This window comes from Bufo gargarizans, chromosome 2, assembly GCF_014858855.1.
Source record: "Bufo gargarizans isolate SCDJY-AF-19 chromosome 2, ASM1485885v1, whole genome shotgun sequence".
Classification (NCBI taxonomy): Eukaryota; Metazoa; Chordata; class Amphibia; order Anura; family Bufonidae; genus Bufo; species Bufo gargarizans.
The window spans coordinates 387,657,939-387,679,864 of NC_058081.1; the positions used below are offsets into that span (position 1 = coordinate 387,657,939).

General features: G+C 43.9%; 1 protein-coding gene across 3 annotated transcripts in view; it reads right to left on the minus strand.

Annotated features, from left to right (window-relative positions):
• Positions 1 to 14,530: 14,530 nt before the first annotated feature.
• RAB24 (RAB24, member RAS oncogene family) overlaps positions 14,531 to 21,926 on the minus strand; it is a 55,659-nt gene continuing 48,263 nt past the window's right edge. For 2 of the 3 annotated variants that reach the window (XM_044280796.1, XM_044280794.1), the window contains one exon: positions 14,531 to 14,677. In XM_044280796.1, the coding sequence (XP_044136731.1) occupies positions 14,613 to 14,677 (65 nt within the window). In that variant the 3' untranslated portion in view covers positions 14,531 to 14,612. Of the gene's footprint in view, positions 14,678 to 15,693; positions 15,750 to 21,926 lie in introns of those variants that run through there. The other variant, XM_044280795.1, reaches the window with a different exon arrangement.

Below are 21,926 nucleotides of genomic sequence, written 5' to 3' on the forward strand. Positions count from 1 at the left end.
AGACCACTGTTTTTCTCTGGAGACCATAGGAGTTGCCTATACATCTGACATCTCCGAAACATTTCTGAGCGGTTAGTGGATCCTCATTTCAATATCTAATGGATCCAATTGGTGTCTAACTAAACACTGGTATTTATTCATTATTCTGTGTATATTTTTTTCTCTCCATTTTTGTTTTAGTTGACTCTGCATATATATCCCCTGATGAGTCCCCAAATGGGATGAAACATATCATGATACATGAGGGACATTTTTAGGGAATAGTCCCCTTAAAAGGACAGGTTCCTGATGGGGTTGCCCCTATCGGGCAGGTGCTCTGTATTACTGCTAGGTAGGGAATAATTTTGGGGTTTACATGGTTTACAATTTTGGGGTTTACAATGCGGTGAAAAAGGATAAAATATCAATTATTTCAGCACCATTTTTGTTTATTTTAATTTTAAGGACTTCAAGTAAAGTTATGTTTTAGTATGTAATGCCTAGGTCTTTCTTGAGGATTTGGATTTTGTAGGTCAAGACCCTATATTTAGGTATTGAGTATAAGTAGATTTTGATATTCCCATTGGCCGCAGGGGGATGCCGGTAATAATCTGGGTCACTGTTTAGATGCCGTGATCACAATTGATCACAGCATTTCAAACGCTGTAATGACCATGATCGGCATTATTGCTATTTGCAGTCACTAGCAGAGATCTGCTAGCCATGGCGCCCGCTTCAGCTCTGTACATGTATGGCGCTGGTTCACTTGTAAAGGTTTGAGTTCATTTTAGGTACATCCTGAAATTTCACCCACAAGCCAAATATCCCTTATATCCCATAACTTTTTGTGAGTAGTGTACATCCAGGCCCCTCTTGAACTCTTAGTGAGTTCACATCACCACTTCATTAGGCAGAGAGTTCCATAGTCTCACTGCTCTCACCATAAAGAATCCTCTTCTGTGTTTTGTGTAGAAACCTTCTTCCCTCTAGACCCGGCATGCTCAACCTGCGGCCCTCCAGCTGTTGCAAAACTACAACTCCCAGCATGCTCAAACAGCCTACAGCACAGCATTGTGGGAGTTGTAGCTTTACAACAGCTGGAGGGCCGCAGGTTGAGAATGCCTGCTCTAGACGCAGAGGAAGTCCCCTGGTCACAGTCCTGGGAATAAGTCTGACTAGTGATTTCTAAATTGTAAACTATGGGGGTCATTTATCAAACTGGTATAAAAGTAGAGCTGGCTTAGTTGACCATAGCAACCAATCAGATTCCTACTTTCATTGTGGACAGCTCCTTTTGAAAATGAAAGGAGGAATCTGGTTGCTATGAGCAACTAAGCCAGTTCTACTTTACACCAGTTTGATAAATATGACCCTATGTTCTCATCACGTGCATCTATGCCCATTTTGATGCACCCCGTATCCTTATTGACTTTGTAGAGACATTGTGAGGCAGCTGCTTCCAGTCATGTTTGCTGTTCACTAAAATTCCTAAGTCCATTTCCATGTCTGTATAACCCAAACCTTACATTTATCAGTTTTTAACATCATCTGCCACTTCTCTGACAAGCCTCCAATCTACCCAGATCCCTCTGTAGCAGTATACTGTCCTCTTCAGTGTTAATTACTTTACACAGTTTACTGTCATCTGCAAAAAGTTATATTTCCCCCTCCCCCACGACAGCACCATAGAGAGAGATCCACCCCCAGGGACAGGAAACCTTCAGAAATAAAAGGGTGGAGCCTCTCTTCCCATTCAGTGGTTTCCTGTCCCTGGAGTGGGAGACCTACAGTTTTCCTTTCAGGTCCTACCGTTGGTCTTGCTTCCTAGGAATTCCTAGAGGGCTAACTGTTTCTGCCGGGGTCCATCGCGCTGGTGGGCAGGCTGTCAGGACCCTAGGATGCGTAGGTGCTCTAGGGGCCCTCTGTATCTTGCAGCACGCATGAGGGTTACCTCTCAGGGAGAGCTCTGCCCCATCGGAGGCGCCTACCGGCGGCGCAGTTAAGTGGTCATCCTTGGGTTCAGGGCTCTTCCAGGCATGTGGAGTGTGTCACTTCCGGTGTGCGCCGAGCAGGGCGCACTTCCGGATTCGGGTGGAACGCATACCGGCGGTCTTCCGGTTCCGGGTACCGGTAGGAGACGGACGCCCTTGTTTTTTCAATATCTTATTTAAAGAAGTGCAGGCCAGACCGGTCCCTTGAGCCTATACAGGACGGTCTGAGCCAGACAACATGTATGAGGCCTCTCAGCGGTTTATGCCCAGGCTGGTGGCTTAAAGGATCATTAATACCCTTTTTGATCCTGTTAAGGATAAAGGCGCAAAAGCTGGCCCATCCCAAGTTTTCTCATCAGAAGACAGTGACATATCAGGGTCGTCCTCGTCTGGTACTTCATCCGAAGATGAGTCTATGTCCAACACCTTTTTTCCCGCTGAAGACACGGATAAATTATTAAGTCATTAGGTCCACCATGAACATTGAGGATGTTAAGGAGGATAAGTCGGTAGCAGACTCTTTATTTGAAGGGTTACAGGAGAAGAAGAGTCGATGTTTTCCTGTACAAGCTAGCATCATGTCGTTAATTCAGAGGGAATGGAAGAAGCCAGGCAGGAGGGTATTTGCCTCTAGGGTCTTCAAACGTAAATACCCGTTCGAAGAAGTAACCTCCTCCTCTTGGGGAAAAGCCCCTAAAATTGATGTCGCCATCTCTAAAGCATCAAAGAAGTCCTCTCTTCCTTTTGAAGATACGGGTATGCTTAAGGAGCCTTTAGACAAAAAGGCTGGGAGGCCTCTACCTTAGCCTTTTGCCCGGCCATACAGTCACGGCTAGGACCTTTTTTATCTTTCTGGTTACAACAGTTGGTAGGGCAACTAAAAGATAGAACCCCTAGGAATCAGATCTTATCCTCTTTGCCAACCTTGCAAAAAGCAGCCGACTTCTTGACAGATGCATCGGTTGATTCTATTAAGTTCAGCGCTCAGTCAGCTTCCCTCACCAATTCGGCACATAGGGCCCTTTGGTTAAAAAGTTGGAGTGGGGCTGGTTTAGCCTCTAAACAAAGATTATGTAATATCCCCTGCCAGGGAGAATTTTTGTTTGGGCCTGAGCTAGACGACCTTTTAGAAAAAGCGGCAGACAGGAAGAAAAGATTTCCAGTCCCTAATTCCGCTGTGGTCTTTGGTCCCAGAAATAGGCAGTCCTTTCGTCCCTTTAGAGGTAGTACCAGCAGAAAGTCAGGCAGAGAAAAGGATCAGAGATTCAGATACAGGAATTCGGGGGGGAAAGGTTTCTTATTCGGAAACTCTTCCTCTACTAGCAAGAAACAACCCCAACAATGACGCCAGGTTAGAGGTGGGAGGAAGGCTAAAGTTCTTCCAGACTTCCTGGGAAAAGGTTGCAGGACCTTGGGTCCTAGACATCATTCCTTCAGGTCTAAAGTTCATCCAGAGTTCATCTCTTTGCCTCCAAAAAGATTTGTTATTACAAAAAGTATTTGTGTAAGAGTTTTTTTCCTATAATAAAATAAGTTTTGGACCTTATCAAGAAGAATGTCTTGATTCCCGTTCCTCAAGAAGAACTGTCCGAAGGTTTTTTCTCCCACCTGTTTTTAGTTCCAAAACCAGACGGCACATTCAGGACTATCATCAATCTCGGATTTGAGCAAATTTCTGGTTTTCAGAAAATTCAAGATGGAGACAATGAGGAATACGATTCAGCTTATTTTTCCTCATTGTTTCATGGCTGTGTTGGATTTAAAAGACTCTTATTTTCACATATCGATGCACCAGAGGTTTCAGAAATTCCTGAGAGTGGCGATTCCGATAGAGGGTCAGATCCGACAATATCGGTTCCAGGCACTGCCCTTTGGCCTGTCCATGGCACCAAGGATATTTACGAAAGTAGTGGCAGAAATGGTGTCGTTCATGAGGATCAAAAATATTTTGATAGTCCCATATCTAGACGATTTTTTGATTATTGCAGATTCTCAACGGGACTGCGAAAAGAATGTTCAGACTGTTATTCAGACCTTCCAGGATCTGGGATGAATAATAAATTACAAAAAATCCAGATTGATACTGCTAAAAGTACAGAGATTCCTGGGCCTAGTTTTGAACTCCGAGACTCAAAGAACGTATCTCCCAGAAGAAAAAATTACAAAAGTTTGGAATCAAATAAAATCCCTCTCTTCCACCTCCCTGACTCTTCGAAAGGCCATGTCGGTCCTAGGTTCTCTGAATTCCTGCATCCCGGCGGTGGAATGGGCTCAGCTTCACTCCCGCCAGCTACAGTCGGAGGTTTTGACAGCCTTAAAAAAACACGGGGGAATGCTGGATGTCAGAATAAGAATTTCGGATACGACCAAGAAAAGTTTATCTTGGTGGCTAGTCAGGGACAATCTGATTCAGGGAGTTCCATGGTCCTACCCAGATACCTATTGTCCTGACCACAGACGCGAGCCCCTGGGGGTGGGGTGCCCATGTGCCCAACTTTCAGGGTCTATGGTCCCCAGCTCAAAAAGCATTCTCTTCCAACCGGAAAGAGTTGGTGGCAGTCAAACTTGCGGTGAAGGCTTCTCTGGCCCTTCTGGGCACAAGCCATGTGAGGATTCTTTCAGACGATCAGACGACAGTGGCATATGTAAACCACCAAGGGGGGACAAAGTCGGTATCCCTAGGGTGGGAAGCTGGGAAATTATTAACGTTATTGGAAAAACAAGTCAGCCACGTATCAGCTCTCCACATAAAGGGGAAGGAGAATGTTCACGCAGATTTTCTCAGCAGATACCCCTTAAGACAGGGAGAATGGTCCCTCAACTCCTCGATAATTTCCAGGATCAGCAAGTCATGGGGCATGCCGACTATAGATCTCTTCAGTATAAGCCTGAACAAGAAAGTAGAAATCTTTTGTTCTCTAAATCCAAGAGAATCCCCCTATGGGGTAGATGCGTTTCTCCTGAAGTGGAACTTCCCTCTAGCATATGCTTTCCCCCCCCCTTCCAGTTAATCCCGGCAGTCCTAAAGAAGATCAGAAAAGACAGGGCAAGGGTCATCCTAATCGCCGCCTTTTGGCCCAGGAGGGCATGGTTCACTCTGCTCCGAACCATGTCTATTTCGGACCCCTGGATTCTGCCAGACCTACCGGATCTGCTGTCTCAGGGTCCAGTCCTTCATCCGGCAGTCGCTGGTCTCCATCTGACTGCATGGAATTTGAGCGGAGCCTATTAATTAAAAAAGGTTTTACTCAGGAACTCGTCACAACCTTACTAAAAAGCTGAAAACCCGTAATGGTTTCCATCTACGCTAGGACCTGGAAGAAATTTATTGAGTTCAGTAATCAACCCTAAGCATTTACCAGAATGTATTCCTATTTCCCTGGTTCTGGAGTTTTTGTAGAAAGGCCTTTCCTTAGGTCTTGCTAAAAGTACTCTTAGAGGTCTCTGCCCTATCTGCCCTTTTCGAGCAGAACTTTGCCCTGAATCCATGGATTGTTAGATTTTTTAAGGCGGTAGATAGGATGACACCAGTCTCATCCCCCTAGGGTGCCCCCGTGGGATCTTAATATAGTACTTAATTCTCTAACCAAAGCACCCTTTGAACCCATTAATTCAGTAGGCATTAAATTTCTTACCCTCAAGCTAGTTTTGTTAGTGGCCTTCACTACTGCTAGAACGATTGGCGAGTTGCAGGCCATTTCCATCAATCCCCCTTTCACTACAATTTTTGATGAGTTATTATTCTACCTGATCCGGCCTTCTTCCCCAAAGTGTCTTCTAAATTCCATAGATCACAAGAGATCATCCTTCCTTCCTTTTGTGACCATCCAAAAAATGCTGGAGAAGTTGTTTTTCATACACTAGATGTACGGAAATGCGTGTTACAGTATCTTAATATTACGGAAGGTTGGCGAAAGTTCTCTTTTCTGGATCGAATAAAGGGAAGAAGGCTACCAAAAGTACCCTGTACAGATGGCTTAGACTGGGCATTAATCAGTCTTACTTGGAGGAGGGCCTGTCTCCTCCCCTTTCGGTGAAGGCTCACTCTACGCGTTCGGTTTCCACTTCGTGGGCAAAGGTCGGGGGTTTCCATTGAACAAATTTGTAAGGCAGCCACGTGGTCTTCACCTTCTACCTTTTTCCGTCACTACCGTTTGGATTTACTCTCCTCTTCTGATCTTTCTTTTGGGAAAGGTTTTGCAAGCGGTGGTCCCTCCCTAGGAAGGGTTCTTTTCTCTGTAATTCTCTCTATGGTGCTGTCGTGGGGGAGGGGAAAAATTATGATCACACTTACCGGTAATCAGATTTTCCAGACCCCACGACAGCACCCTTCCTAATTCCCACCCTTGGTGATGGTTTTTCTATATTCACATAGAGTAGTAAAAAAAAAAAAAAAAAAAGATATATATTTTTTTCAGAGTTTACACTATTTATATGATGTTCAGTTCGGAATAATTAATGGTCTAGGAGTCCCTCTCTTGCTCTGTAATCCACTGAATGGGAAGAGAGGCTCCACCCTTTAATTTCTGTAGGTTTCCTGTCCCTGGGGGTGGATCTCTCTCTATGGTGCTGTCGTGGAGTCTGGAAAATCCGATTACCGGTAAGTGTAATCATAATTTTTACTATGCAAGCCTTCTACACGATCATTAATAAATATATTGAAGAGAATAGGTCCCAATACTGACCCCTGAGCTCCTTGACTAGTGACAGTAAACAGAGGTTGGTTATTAATGGTACACACAGATTGGGTCACTATCACTGAGCCAGTTACTTTATCCACATACACATATTTTCTCCCAGTCCAAGCATTCTCATTTTATATACCTTTTTATAATCTTTTGTGTGGCACAGTATCAAATGATTTGGAGATATGACATCCAATGACTTAATTTGTTCTAGAACTTACCTCTTCATAGAAAATTACTCAAATTAGTTTGACAGTACCAATCCCTCATGAAGCTGTGCTGGTACGGTGTTATACGCTTATTTTTTAGATATTCCAGAATAGTATCTTAAAACTGTTTACCCAAGACAAATGTTAGACTTACTGGCCTATGGTTTCCGGGCTCTGTTTTTGACCATTTTTTTTATATATTTTTTTTACACATTTGCTAAGTGCTTTTTACCATTAATATAATATAAGAACATTTTAGGGTTAGTTTTACTCTTTGGCAATGAGTCTTTCTGTCTCCAGCTTGGCTGCTTTTTTTTTATCTTTTACATATTCTATTTTTTTTCCCAATAGATTTTCAGTGCTTCCTCACCATCTTCCTGTTTTATTAATTTAAATGTTTTTTTTTTTTTTTTTTCATTTATTGCTCCCTTTACATTTTTGTTTATCCACAAAACGTTTTTCTTGGTTATCACCCTTTTATTCCTATAAGGTATGTACTGTACCTCTCACAATTAGAGTTTAGGATGCCTTTAAAAATATATCCTGTTTTGTGGCTGCATTTTTATTTTTGAGGACATTGTCCCAGTAAGCTGGTCAAATTTAGCTTTTTGGAAGTTTGCAATTGTTGTGCCTCCCTGAAGGAACACCCTTCTAAATAACAATTGGAAGATTATTATTTTATGTCACTATTTCCAAGGTGTCACCCAACCTGCACATCTGTTGTTCTGTCAGGTCAATTGGTTAATACGAAGTCCAGTATGGCCGTTCCTCTAGTACAGTGCTTCCGTAAAAGGGGGCTCGTTCAGGGCCGGCCTTTGGGGTGTGCGGCAGTGTAATATGCGGCAGGGAGATGAGCGCTTCCATTGTGGAAGCGCTCATCTCCCTTCCTCTGATCAGAGGCCGGCGCAGTACGGAGCGGGGGCCGGGGGAGGGACGGAGGAGGAGCTGGGGGCCGGCAATAACTGTGGGGCAGTGCGGTCACTGTACTATAGCCCCGCCCCACCGCTCCCTCCGGTATACTAGTAATAGTACCGTATATCCGAATTTCTTCTGTATAATGCCGGCAGGCAGGCTGGGCGGCCGGCGCGACCCTCAGTGATGTCACGTACCTGCGCCGTCTGCTTTATGAATGAAGCAGGCGGCGCAGACAAGTGACGTCAATGAGGGACGCGCCGGCCGCCCGGCCCGCCTGCCGGCATTATACAGAAGAAATTCGGATATACGGTACTATTAGGAGTGAGGGGGGCATGTTTAATAACTTTAAACGGCGGTGGGCACACGGAATCTGTGGATGGTACAGTTAAGGGGTAGGGGTCTGTGGATGGCACTGTTATGGGCTGGGGGGGAACTGTGGATGGCACTGTTATGGGGTGGGGGGGGGGGTGTCTGTGGATGGCACATATATAACAGTGCCAGCCACAGATCCCCCCCATAAGTGTCCGTCATCCACAGATCCCCCCCATAACAGTGTCTGTCATCCACAGATCCCCCCATAACATTACTGGCAAAGGGGGGGGGGGCTGTTATTACTGGCACAGAGGGGCTCTTATTACTGGGGGCTGTACTTATAACAATTTTATAGACAAATTATACTATTTACAGTCGTGCGGGGGGCGCAAAATGTTTTCTTCTTCCTAGGGGGGGGGGGGGCATGACAGAAAATAATTGAGAAGCACTGCTCTAGTAAGATCCTGAACCAGTTGGGAAAGGTCTTTGGTTATTGACAAGTACCTATTTCCTTTGAGAGCTACAGGTTTAGGTTTCCCAGTCTATATCTGGGTAGCTGACGTCCCCCATCCTCCTCAATTTTCCTAAGTAGTAAAATTTTCTGTGGCCTCTGAAATATTAGGTGGCTTATAACAAACACCTATTAGTATTTTATTATTGTTTTGCCTCCATGCATTTCTACACAGGATAGGTCATCAATATCATATCGGTAGGGTATGAATAGAATGCTGCACTCATGAGTGCTGTATTCTCACGGTTTACGTGCTCATTATCAAAATTGCAGCAGTGAGCAGGTGTAATTAGAACTCTGTTTCGCTTCAGTGGGTGAGCTCTGAGGATAGGATAAGGATCAATATAGGATAAGTAGACAACCCCATAAAACGGGTTGACCTGTGTACTTGACAGCTGAAGGCATCTATTTTGATCCCATGTTCAAATGTGCCTGCATTGCTGAGAAAAATGTTTCAATATGTGAAAATGACCCCCTAGGAGCAACAGGGGCTTTGCCATTAAACCTAGAGCAGGGGTCAGCAACCTCCAGCACTCCAGCTGTGGTAAAACTACAACTCCCAGCATGCTCCATTCACTTCTATGGGAGTTATGAGAACAGCAAAAAAAAAAAAAAGTGTGCATGCTGGTAGTTGTAGTTTCACCACAGCTGGAGTGCTGGAGGTTGTTGATCTCTGATCTAGAGGCTCTGCTGTTTGCAACTGCTGTGCCCTCTACACATTGATTTACAGCGCCAGGCATTGTAAGGGCTTTTTCACTGCCGGGATCCTCTGTTCTGGACTTGCACGAGCGCATGGCATTATTATGATCTATAATTCTGTGTCTCTGCTTGACTTTACTGATACAGAATCATACTGACAGCTTTATGTCACTATGATTCTGTAGAAGTAAGGTCAAGCAAAGGCATATAGCATTATAAATCATAATGCCATGTGTTCCTGCAAGTCCAGAATGTAGGGTCATGTTCACACACGGAGAGATTCCCGCAATGAACCTGCTCATGCGAAACAGCCCTAAATGTGATTACACCTGCCTGACCCTGTCAAAATGCAGAGGGTGCAGCAGTAAGGATACATCTACACGACTGCATTTGTCACGCGACACATAGGGCACAACTACACTGCAACATTTGTCGCGTGACATTTTGTTGCACTAATGTAGTGCGACAATTTTTATAATATCAGTCTATGTTGAATAGAGCTGCGTCTTAGAAACCAAGATAATCAGTATAGTTGCATGTCCTTTGCAGCAGCAGCAGCAGCAATGTTATACGTCGTAACATAATTCTGACTAAACGCTGGTATGTGTGCCTTTCCCATTCTGGATAGTAGGGAGAAAGCTGGGTTACAACCATATGGAACTGTAATAGACTACAGAATACTAAATCTACCAAAATTAAATCCCCCCTCCCCATTAAAAGATATACACATATAAGGGTGGGTTCAAACTAGTGTTATGGAGTCAGTTATGGCTTTCCGTTATAACGGAACAGAACGGAAGCCATAGGATGGAATTCAAAACGGAGGCCTTTAAAAGGCATTCCGTTTTTGCTCTCCTAATAGAAGTCTATGAGAAAACATAACGGATCCGTCTGGGTCCCTTTTATGCAAGACTGAAAACAAAGTCCTGTTGACAGGACCCAGATGGATCCGTTTTGATTCCCGTAGACTTCTATTAGGATGGAATGTCTTTTAAAGCCGGATCTGCCCTTCCGTCTTATGGATTCAGTTATAATAGAAAGCCATAACTGAATCCCTAACGCTAGTGTGAACCCACCCTAAGGCTACATGCACACGACCGTATTTTGTTTCAGTGTCCGATCAGTTTTTTTTGCGGATAGGATGCGGACCCATTCATTTCAATGGGTCTGCAAAAAACATGGACCGCACACCGACTTTGAGAACAGGTCTGTTCTGATGTGGCAACATTAAGGCAGTGATGGCTAACCTCTGGCACTCCAGCTGTGGTGAAACTTTGACTCCCAGCATGTTCCACTCATTTCTATGGAGTTCTGAGAACAGCCAAGCAAGTGTACATCTTGGGAGTTGTAGTTTTAGCACAGCTGGAGTGCTGGAGGTTAGCCATTACAGTTAGGACTCATTCACATGACCATGTGATTGTATTGTGGCCTGCAATACACGGGGCTCCAGCCGTATGCATTCTGCATCACTGATGAGGACCCATTCACTTGAATGGGTCCGCAAATCTGGAACGGAAGCACTACCGAGTGCTTCCTGGGGTCCTTTTCCATGCCTCTGCACCGCAAAAAGATAGAACTTGCTCTATCTTTTTTGCAGAACGGATGCATCACGGACCCATGGTCTGTGCCAGTGCGTTGCGGACCACAGCACAGGCTGCACACGGTCGTGTGAACAAGCCCTTGTAGGGAGAGGTGTATGAGAGAACAAGGATGTTACAGGATGTTGTATTAGGAAAGAACTACAACTCCTAGTTAGGGATGGGATGAGCGAATAGACTTCGGATGAAACATCTGAAGTCGAGGCGCATAAAACTTTGTTTCAATACTGTACAGAGCAAAGTATTAGAATGTATCGGCTCCAATGAGCTGAAGTTATTACTTTGTGAAGTCTTGCGGGACTACGCATAATAACTTCAGAAATTGGTTTATACTGTAAAAAAAATATTTCCGAACTCTGGTTCGGTTCCAAAGGGTACTTTGGAACTGAACCTGAGTTTGGGAAATGGTTTTTTACAGTATAAATCAATTTCTGAAGTTATGTGAAGTCTCGCATTTGAAAAGTAATAACTTCAGCTCACTGGAGCCGATACATTCTAATACTCCGCTCTGTACAGTATTGAAACAAAGTTTTATTCAAATCCCTACTCCTTGTATTTGACATCTTTAAAGAGGGGAAATACTAACTGCTTTCACACACAATACAGGAGCTCTGCCCACATTGTGACATTGCACAGATCCTTCACCACTTCTCTCCCTCAATGGGGTCAACTAAAATTGCCTGGAGTTGAATGAGCAAGTTGAAAAGGCAGATAACAGATCTTGGGAGTGGGATACTGTGAACTCTGGTAGGCTACAATGGGAGCCAGCAGAAATGCCGGCTTTCGTCCAGACAAAAACTTGAGCATGCAGAAACAGCCAGCCATAATGTATTCGAAAGAAAATAATAATTAGAGGACCTGTCCCATCTACGAATAGTATGCATACTTGAATAATTCTGAGCACTTACTTTTTGCCTCCATTCCTCTGGTATTACCTTTATTTATGGTGCCCAGTATGATAACTGATTAAATTGAACACTGACTGTTCTCCCCAGCCCAGTACTGGAAAGGTATGAACCTGATCAACTCTGTCAATGTCCAGTCAATACAGACAGCACCTGTTCTGTGTTTAGAGCTGCACCTGGTTTTGTCTCACAATCACTGACCGAACATGGACATGTGGTGAGGCTTTATTGTGAGCCAAAACCAGGTGTGGGGCAACAGCACAGAACAGGTGCAGATCTTTCCATTATACCTTATCTCTGAGGAGGCTTCACTACTGGTTTGGCTCACAATAACCGATGGAAATAACTGACCCAATAACGGAAATGTGACCATTAGATGGTCACTGAGATTGGTGGGTTTGGCCAATACACACCTAGGGCACAAGTTTATAATTACAAATATGCCACATGACCAGGAAGTAGACCTCATCATACTGCAGTGCTTTCACCTGGAGTATTGAACCTAGTCTCATTCTAGGCTTTAATTCATTAGCTGCAGCAAGTGTTTCAAGGCTCGACATAACCTTTTCACTGCTAAAGGAGGAAGTAATAAGGTACCATGATCCAGTGCTAATTTTAGAGAACATTTGTGGGAATAGATATGGGTGGCGCTCTAGTTATCAAATCATTTTTGCCACTTTTGTGGTGTCATACATTCTGGCACAAAATGTTGTGACCTTTTTGCACTTTTAAGCCATTAAGCTCAGCTGGTTTAGATTTGACTAGGGCCAAAGCTGTTTGTGTCTCTTAGTAAATGCACTCCAGCGCAAACTACATCAAGATTGGAGTATAAAATGCCAATCTTGATGGAATTATAATGGATCAGACTACTAAATTGCTTGGACTGTGCTCATCTTCCATTTCAGTCAGGCTGAGGTAGCATAGCACCTATTCTTCAAACGTTAAAGGGCTTCTGTCACCCCCACTAAACTGTATTTTTTTTTTTTTGTGTACTTATAATCCCTATCCTGCAATATTGCTATACCTTAAGTTATTAATAATTTTCATTCAGTAGATTTTGCAGAAAACTTACTTTTATGATATGCTAATTACCTTTCTACCAGCAAGTAGGGTGTGTACTTGCTGTTAGCAGCTGCAGAAAACCGCCCCCTCCTCTTGTTGATTGACAGGGCCAGCCGCAATCTCCTCCTCCGGCTGGCCCTGTCAGCATTTCAAAAATCGCGCGCCTGTGTTGATCAACACAGGCGCTCGGAGTGCTGAGGAGGCGAGCCTCCTTATCTCACTCAGTGCGCCTGCGCCGATGAAGTCAACGAAAGAAGACGTCATCGGCGCAGGCTCACTGAAGGAGTGCTGAGGAGGCGAGCCTCCTTATCTCAGAGCGCCTGTGTCGAATCAATACAGGCGCGCGATTTTTGAAATGCTGACAGGGCCAGCCGGAGGAGATTGCGGCTGGCCCTGTCAATCAACAAGAGGAGGGGGCGGTTTTCTGCGGCTGGATCATAAAAGTACATTTTTTTGCAAAATCTACTGAATGAAAATTATTAATAACATAAGGTATAGCAATATTGCAGGATAGGGATTATAAGTACACAAAAAAAAAAAAAAAAATTAATTATCTGTTTAGTGGGGTGACAGAAGCCCTTTAAGATCATATCATAAGTTCTTAACTTGAATTATTTTATTTACTCCATAGAAAGCATGTTTGGGAGACTTGCAAATAAAATTTTATTGGAAAACACATTCAGTCTTCACTGCTTGGCAGGGCTGGGACAAGGTCCACCACCAACAAAGGCTGAGCTGCCCAAGTGCAATCCCCCCCCCCCCCCCCAAGACATTTATATGTTATTTATTCCTGCAGCTCTGATGATCAGTAGATGACTCAAGTCAAGCCCCCCAACATTTAGATATGTATGTTTGTTATTAATCATCATTCACCCCAACCCACCCAACAATCCCCCCGGCACTCCATGTAATTTTACACCATCCTGAACCCCATCAGACTGAAAAGAATATTATCTTTATTTAAAAACTATCTTACTTCACTGCCCGGCAGACTCTCACGCTCTATCCCTGCTGGGGCCTGGGCTGGGTCGTGACACAGTGCTGTGCTGCTGCCCGCACTGCTCCTGGTCTCCAGAGGGCACACATGTGACCTGACTGCGTACAGCGCGTCAGGTCAAAGTGCGCACTGTACGCAGCCAAGCGACTGAGCAGAGAGCGGAGCGGGGAGGGAGCACATAAGTCAGTGCCAAGTGCTCACTACTCCCTCCGTCCTCCAGCGCAGCCGCAGCAGCGACGTGGTCAGTGGCCTGCCTGCCGCCCAGAGGCTGGAGCCTCGAGCCTCCCCAGCCTCTGTGTCTACCCGGCCCTGCTGCCTGGAGGAACAAACACCTCTGCCATGACCCGCCCAGTCTGCTAAGAAACTGCACTGTCCAGTTGATTGTGTAGTCCTCTTACTACATTCTTGCACAAAGTTTCTGTTATAAGAAACTATCTAACCCTTACAAGTTTTTTTTTTTCCCCTTTGCAAATGACTAAGAAGGCGCCCAGTGTGTTGAGAGGTTTTCCTTTTTAGTCATTTATGTTCAATGTAACATTGTCCCTTTATGTTACATCACATAGCGTGCATAATAGCTTATTTGGCATACATGGAAGATGGCAACTTCTCCCAAAGAAGGCATGGACGCTTGATGTTGCAATAACTGGGCATATGTCAACACACCATATACTTTAAAGAAGAAAGAAAATTTTATATATATAAATCACAAAGACAGTCAAGAGATGTAAAGGACATGGGCTCATTCTTCTCTAGTGATGGCAGCAGGCATAAGATGTCAAGTCTCTCCTAGAGTCCAGGTCCACTCCTTTTGGCTCTGAAAATATTAGAAACAAGTGTATTTGTATATTGAGTGAAAATGCAAGTTAAGAGTTTTCTCACTTCAGCAAGTGGCATTTATCATGTAGACAAAATTAATACAAGGCACTTACTAATGTATTGTGATTGTCCATATCAATTCCTTTGCTGGCTGGATTAATTTTTCCATCACATTATACACTACTCATTTCCATGGTTATGACCACCCTGTTATCCAGCAGTGGTGGTCATGCTTGCACACTATAGGAAAAAGCGCTGCCTACTCTGGTGGCCAGGACGGTGGGAGTATGCATTGGATGTTGCTTTTTCTTATAGTGTGCAAGCACGACCACCATTGCTGGATTGCAGTGTGGCTATGGAAACAAGCAGTGTATAATGAGAAGGAAAAATTAATCCAGCCAGCAAAGGAGCCAATCCCAATATATTAGTAAGTGGCTTATATTAACTTTCTCTACATAATAAATGCAGTTTGTGGAAATGAGAGAACCCCTTTAATATTTGTAAGTGCTTTCTTATAACTTGGTCATCTGCATATACGCAAGCTGAAGTGGAGCATATTAGAAAAGAGATTTCCACTGGTGTTCCCTTTACATAAAGATTAAACTTCATGCAGCATTCCCTGACATTAATATTCTATGTGAGGTCAAGTAAGTTAAAGATCACAGCGTAATTGTCTGCATGACGGAGCCCAACTGTTAATACCAATCACAGCAGATGTGGCAAGTCAATGATGCATACTTAGGGCTGCTTCACACGAGCAGTGTGTTACTGCTCCGTGCCTCTGCAGTCTGCAGCGGGTCTTGGCACTCTTTCACGGAGCGGATGCCACGCACGGCATCCGCTCGTGTGAAGCAGCCCTTAGTTGTCAAGGAGCATAATATATGTAGCAAAAAGGCGCTCATAGGGCAAGTGTAAAAAAATGAAATAAAAAATTATATATCTCATAGATGGTTGGTGCTGTAGATTTAGTCCGTATTCACCTTTGGCGGGGGACAAGCCACCGTCTGGGTCAGCAAATGTGGTAAGTTTTCACTGGACTCTGGGGTCAAGTGGAGAGGTGGACCATAGATCTAGAAACCAATAGGTGTATTTTTATTATAACGCCAGGCTCGGACTGGCCCCCAGGGGTACCGGTGAATCCCCCGGTGGGCTCCTACCCTCTGGCACAAGTGACATGATACAGTAGACTTACTGTACTACATATACTGTTAATACATATATATTTGGACACTGACAAATGTTATTAAATTTTTTACCTGTTTACTAAAACATATTCAAGTTATAGTTATATAATGGATATGGACATAAAGTCCAGACTGTTAGCTTTCATTTGAGGGTATCCACATTAAAACTGGATGCTCCTATATGTGGCACCCTGTTTTTAAAGGGGCCAAAAGTAATTGGACAATTGGCTCAAAAGGCAGTTTCAAGGGCATGTCTGGGCAATTCCTTTATCATTTCATTCTCAATTAAGCATATAAAAAGGCCTGGAGTTGATCGGAGGTGTGGTGCTTCCCTTTTGCAGATTTTGCTGAGAATTAAACACGCAGTCAAAGGAGCTCTCCATGCAGGTGAAACAAGCCATCCTTTAGCTGCGAAAACAGGAAAAACCCATCCAAAAAATTGCTACACTATTAGGAGTGGAAAAATCTACAGTTTGGTACATCCTGAGAAAGAATGCACTGGTGACCTAAACGATGCAAAAAGACCTGGACGCCCACGGAAGACAACAATGGTGGATGAGCCCAGAATAATTACCGTTCACAATAGCCAACCAAGTGAATAACACTCTCCAGGATATAGGCGTATCAATATCCAAATCTACCAAGAGAAGACTGCATGAAAGTAAACACAGAGGGTTCGCTGAACGGTGCAAGCCACTCATTAGCCTCAAGAATAAGAAGACTAGATTAGACTTTGCTAAAAATTAAAAAAAAACAGCACACTTCTGGGAAGAACATTCTTTGGACAGATGAAACCAAGATTAACCTCTACCAGAACGATGGAAAGAAAAAAGCATGGCGAAGGCATGGTAGATCTCATGATCCAAAGCATACCACATCATCTGTAAAACACGGCGGAGGCAGTGTGATGGCTTGGGCATGCATGGCTGCCAGTGGCACTGGGTCTTTAGTGTTTATTGATGTGACACAGGACAGAAGCAGCCAGATGAATTCTGGGGTTTTCAGAGAGATACTGTGTGCTCAAATCCAGCCAAACTGATTGGTCGGCGTTTCATAATACAGATGGACAATGACCCAAAACATAAAGCCGAAGCAACCCAGGAGTTTATTAAAGCAAAGAAGTGGAATATTCTTGAATGGCCTATTCAGTCACCTGATCTGAACCCAATAGAGCAGGGATGTCAAACTCATGGCCCTCCAGCTGTTGCAAAACTACAACTCCCATCATGCCTGGGCATACTACAGCTATCAGGGAATGATGGGAGTTGTAGTTTTGCAACATCTGGAGGGCCATGAGTTTGACATCCATGCAATATAGCATGCATTTCACTTGTTAAAGACTGAACTTCAGACAGAAAGGCCCACAAACAGCAACTGAAAACCACGGCAGTAAAAGGCCTGGCAGAGTATTAAAAAGGAGGAAACGCAGCGTCTGGTGATGTCCACGAGTTCAAGACTTCAGGCAGTCATTGCCAACAAAGGGTTTTCAACCAAGTATTAGAAATTAACATTTTATTTACAATTATTTAATGTGTCCAATTACTTTTGAGCCCCTGAAATGAAGGGATTGAGTTAAAAAAAAATGCTTTACTTACTCTCATTTTTATGCAATTATTTTTTTCATCCCACTGAATTAAAGTTGAAAGTCTGAACTTCAACTGAATTGTTTTGTTCAAAATTCATTGTGATAACGTACAGCACAAAAATTATAAAAATGTTCTCTGTCCAAATCTATATGGACCCAACCGTAGATAGGAGGCATACAGCTCTCCAACCTATGTTCATATAAAACTGGGTAAATTAATTAGCAAACTACCCAGTTTATTATAGATGCATTAGCTGGCTGAGATGACTTCTAGGTACAGAGCCAGGCCAGCCAGTATCCCCTTTTTCCAAGGACTAGCCTTCTCACTGCAGGGATCCTCAATCATTTTGCTTCTGCTGTGTGAGCATGTAATATTTGGATGTATCCATATGGTGGGTCCCCAAAGTTAATTTAACTGGTGGGCTCTAGCCAGCTGAGTCAGAGACTGGTGTACGCTGTGTGTATAAGGCTGGGTTCACACGGGCGGGTGCAATGTGTGAGGTGAATGCCTTGCACCCGCACTGAATCCGGACCCATTCACTTCTATGGGGCTATGCACATGAGCAGTGATTTTCACGCATCACTTGTGCGTTGCGTGAAAATCACAGCATTCTCTATTTTGTCCCTTTATCACACAACACAGGCCCCATAGAAGTGAATGGGGCTGCGTGAAAATCGCAAGCATCCGCAAGCAAGTGCGGATGTGGTGAGATTTTCTCGCATGGTTGCTAAGATGACAGTCTACTCACTGTATTATTTTCCCTTATAACATGGTTAGAAGGGAAAATAATAGCATTCTTTAATACAGGATGCTTAGTAGAAGGTCAATTGAGGGTTAACATTTTTTTTTTTTTTTTTATTATCGCGTAGTTGCCGATCTCTTCTTACTTCTTTAATCATGAGCTGCCAGCTAAAGGACCTGTGGTGACGTCACATCACATGGTCCATCACTGTGGTGATGGACCATGTGATTGAGCTCAGTAACGTCACCACAGGTCCTTTGACAGGTCCTGAAGAAAGAACAGGAGACCAGCAGCTACGTGATCAATTGGAGGAGGAGAGTTAATTTTTATTTTATTTTTAACCCTCAATTGACCTTCTACTAAGCATTCTGTATTAAAGAATGCTATTCTTTTCCCCTTATAACCATGTTGTAATTATTTTCCCTTATATCTACACAACCTTGAATCCAAACCTGAACTTCAGTGAAGAAGTACAGGTCTGGATACCACATTCAGTTTTTGCACCCGCGTGATAAAAACAGAACGCAATCGCAGTCAAAACTGACTGCAATTGGGTACCTACTCACGTGGGTTTGCCGCAATGCACCCGGGACACATCCTGAGCCAAAACGTGACGCCTGTGTGAACCCACCCTAACGTGTAGATGTGCACAAACAGCCTGTGATCTGCTCACATGAGAAAACTGTAGTGAGCGCACTATACTGCTTTACACTTGATAAAGAAAAAAAATCTCACATCTCTGTGGTCCATGCAGTGACCTGCAAATTTTGATTTCATGATTATCCATTTAAAGAGGAGACTCAAGGACACTGCATTCTCAGGATTGGCGGGGGTTCCAGTGGCTTGACATTTACCATCTATCCTGTGGATAGGTGATAAATACATTTCGTGGGATAACCCCTTTAAAAAAAGGTAGGGCTGGTGAAAACCTTTTAAAGGCTACCACCTAAAAAAAAAAAAAAAAAAAAAAAAAAAAAAAAATCAGTATTAAAGGGGTTGTCTCATCATGGACAATGGGGGCATATCACTAGGATATGCCCCCATTGTCTTATAGGGACCACTGGGACCCGCAGCAATATCGAGAACTGAGCCCCCAAGTTGGTGGCTAAAGGACTCCGGTCCGGCCACCACCAAGCCGGCTCCGATAGAAGTGAATGGGAGCGTCCCGCACATGCGTGGCCCCCCACTCCTATTCATTTCTATGGGGCCAACGGAAATAGCCGAGCCAGTGCTCGGCTATTTTCACAGGCCCATAGAAAATGAATGGAGGGCGGCTGCGCATGCGCAGTGCGCCCTCCTTCACTTGCGGGGCCCCGTTCTCGATATAGGTGCAGGTCCCAGTGGTGGGACCCGCACCTATAAGACAATGGGGGCATATCCTAGCAATATGCCCCCATTGTCCCTGATGAGACAACCCCTTTAACCGCCTCCGGACCGCCTAACGCAGGATTGCGGTCCGGAGGCGGTCGATTCATTCCTCCTTGATGCGCCGGCGTGTCATCTCGCGAGACGCGAGATTTCCTGTGAACAGGCGCGCGCGTTCACAGGAACTGCAGGTAAGCGAGTGGATCTACAGCCTGCCAGCGGCGATCGTTCGCTGGCAGGCTGTAGATGCGATTTTTTTTTTTAACCCCTAAAAAAGGTATATTAGACGCTGTTTTGATAACAGCATCTAATATACCTGCTACCTGGTCCTCTGGTGGTCCCTTTTGCTTGGATCAACCACCAGAGGACACAGGCAGCTCTGTAAAGTAGCACCAAACACCACTACACTACACCCCCGTCACTTATTAACCCCCTGAGCACCCCATATAGACTCCCTGATCACCCCCCTGTAAGGCTCCATTCAGACGTCCGTATGTGTTTTGCGGATCCACAAAACACATACGGACGTCTGAATGGAGCCTTACAGGGGGGTGATCAATGACATATAGCCCATATAGACCCCTGATCACCGCCCTGTAAGGCTGGCTCCCATATACCCATGCTGGGCGAGAGAAATATCTCTCTATAATGACAACTTTGTATAAAAAAGAAAATGGGAAAAGTTGACTTTTAAAGAGATATTGCTCTCACCCAGCATGGGTATATGTAAAAATACACCCCAAAACACATTGCCCTACTTCTCCCGAGTACGGCGATACCACATGTGTGACACTTTTTTGCAGCCTAGGTAGGCAAAGAGGCACAAATTCTAAAGAGCACCTTTAGGATTTCACAGTGCATTTTTTACACATGTGGATTCCAGACTTCTCACGCATTAGGGCCCCAAAATGCCAGGGCAGTATAACTACCCCCCAAGTGACCCCATTTTGGAAAGAAGACACCGCAAGGTATTTCGTGATGGGCATAATGAGTTCATGGAAGTTTTTATTTTTTGTCACAAGTTAGTGGAATATGAGACGTTGTAAGGAAAAAAATAAAAATAAAAAAAATCATAATTTTCCGCTAACTTGTGACAAAAAATAAAAAAATTCTATGAACTCACTATGCCCATCTGCGAATACTTTAGGGTGTCTACTTTCCGAAATGGGGTAATTTGTGGGGGTTTTCTACTGTCTGGGCATTGTAGAACCTCAGGAAACATGACAGGTGCTCAGAAAGTCAGAGCTGCTTCAAAATGCGTAAATTTCAATTTTTGGACCATAGTTTGTAAACGCTATAACTTTTACCCAAACCACTAAATATACACTTATTGCATTTTATTTTTATCAGAGACATGTAGAACAATAAATTTAGAGAAAAATTTATATAGAAATGTAGTTTAAAAAATAAATTTACAACTGAAAGTGAAGTCATTTTTTTGCAAAAAAAAAAAAAAGAAGAAAAGTAAAGGAGGTAAAACTCATTTGGGTGGTAAGTTGTATGACCACGCAATAAACGGTGAAAGTAGTGCAGTGCAGAATTGTAAAAAGTGGTCTGGTCATTAAGGGGGTTTAAACTAGGGGAGCTGAGGTGGTTAATCTAATCCAAATGCTCCTTCCTGGTCTAATAAACACTCAATGCTTTTTCAGTCTGTACCTGCATCTTTAATAAAAAGCCTTCTTATTCGGTATGCAAATTAGCAATTCAGTGCACAGAGGGCGGGGCTGTGTCCTTTTGCTGCACCATAGCTCTGCCGTATTCTCCCAGTGTCCTCCGCAGTTGTTTGATTGCAGTGTATACTTGGAGAAAAACAGGCATTCATGGTGCTTGTTGGAAATGTCCAGTTCAAGCTGGTATAAAAACAGTCAATTTGTGTATTGCAGGCTTTATGTTTCAGCACTGGGCAAGCCTGCAATAAAGAAAATTACTGTTTTATACAAGCTTGAACTGTACAGAATTTCTAGCAAGTGGACTGGTACTGCAGTTTTTCTGCAAGTACTACTACATTAATACACAGAAGTGCTTGCCACAAAACCCCCCACCCCTAGTTTCGAGGATGGCTGCGGCTGGCCCAGCATTACACTCTACCAATGTTGTGCCTGCCATTAGCACAAGCTGCTCAGGTGAGCATTTAAAGGCTCCCGATATTGATTACTTCTCAGGTTAGGTCATTAATATCCGACTGGTGACGTTCCAACACTCCGGACCCCACCGATCCCTGGTGCACCAAAGGAAAGCGCCCAGTCCTTTTCATCCCAAAAAAAGAGCTTTTACTCAAAGATGCCTCAACAATTGACAAACAAAAAGGTATGTTTATTAGACCCGGAAAAGAATTAATAGAAGACATTAGGGTAGATTTATCAAAACCGA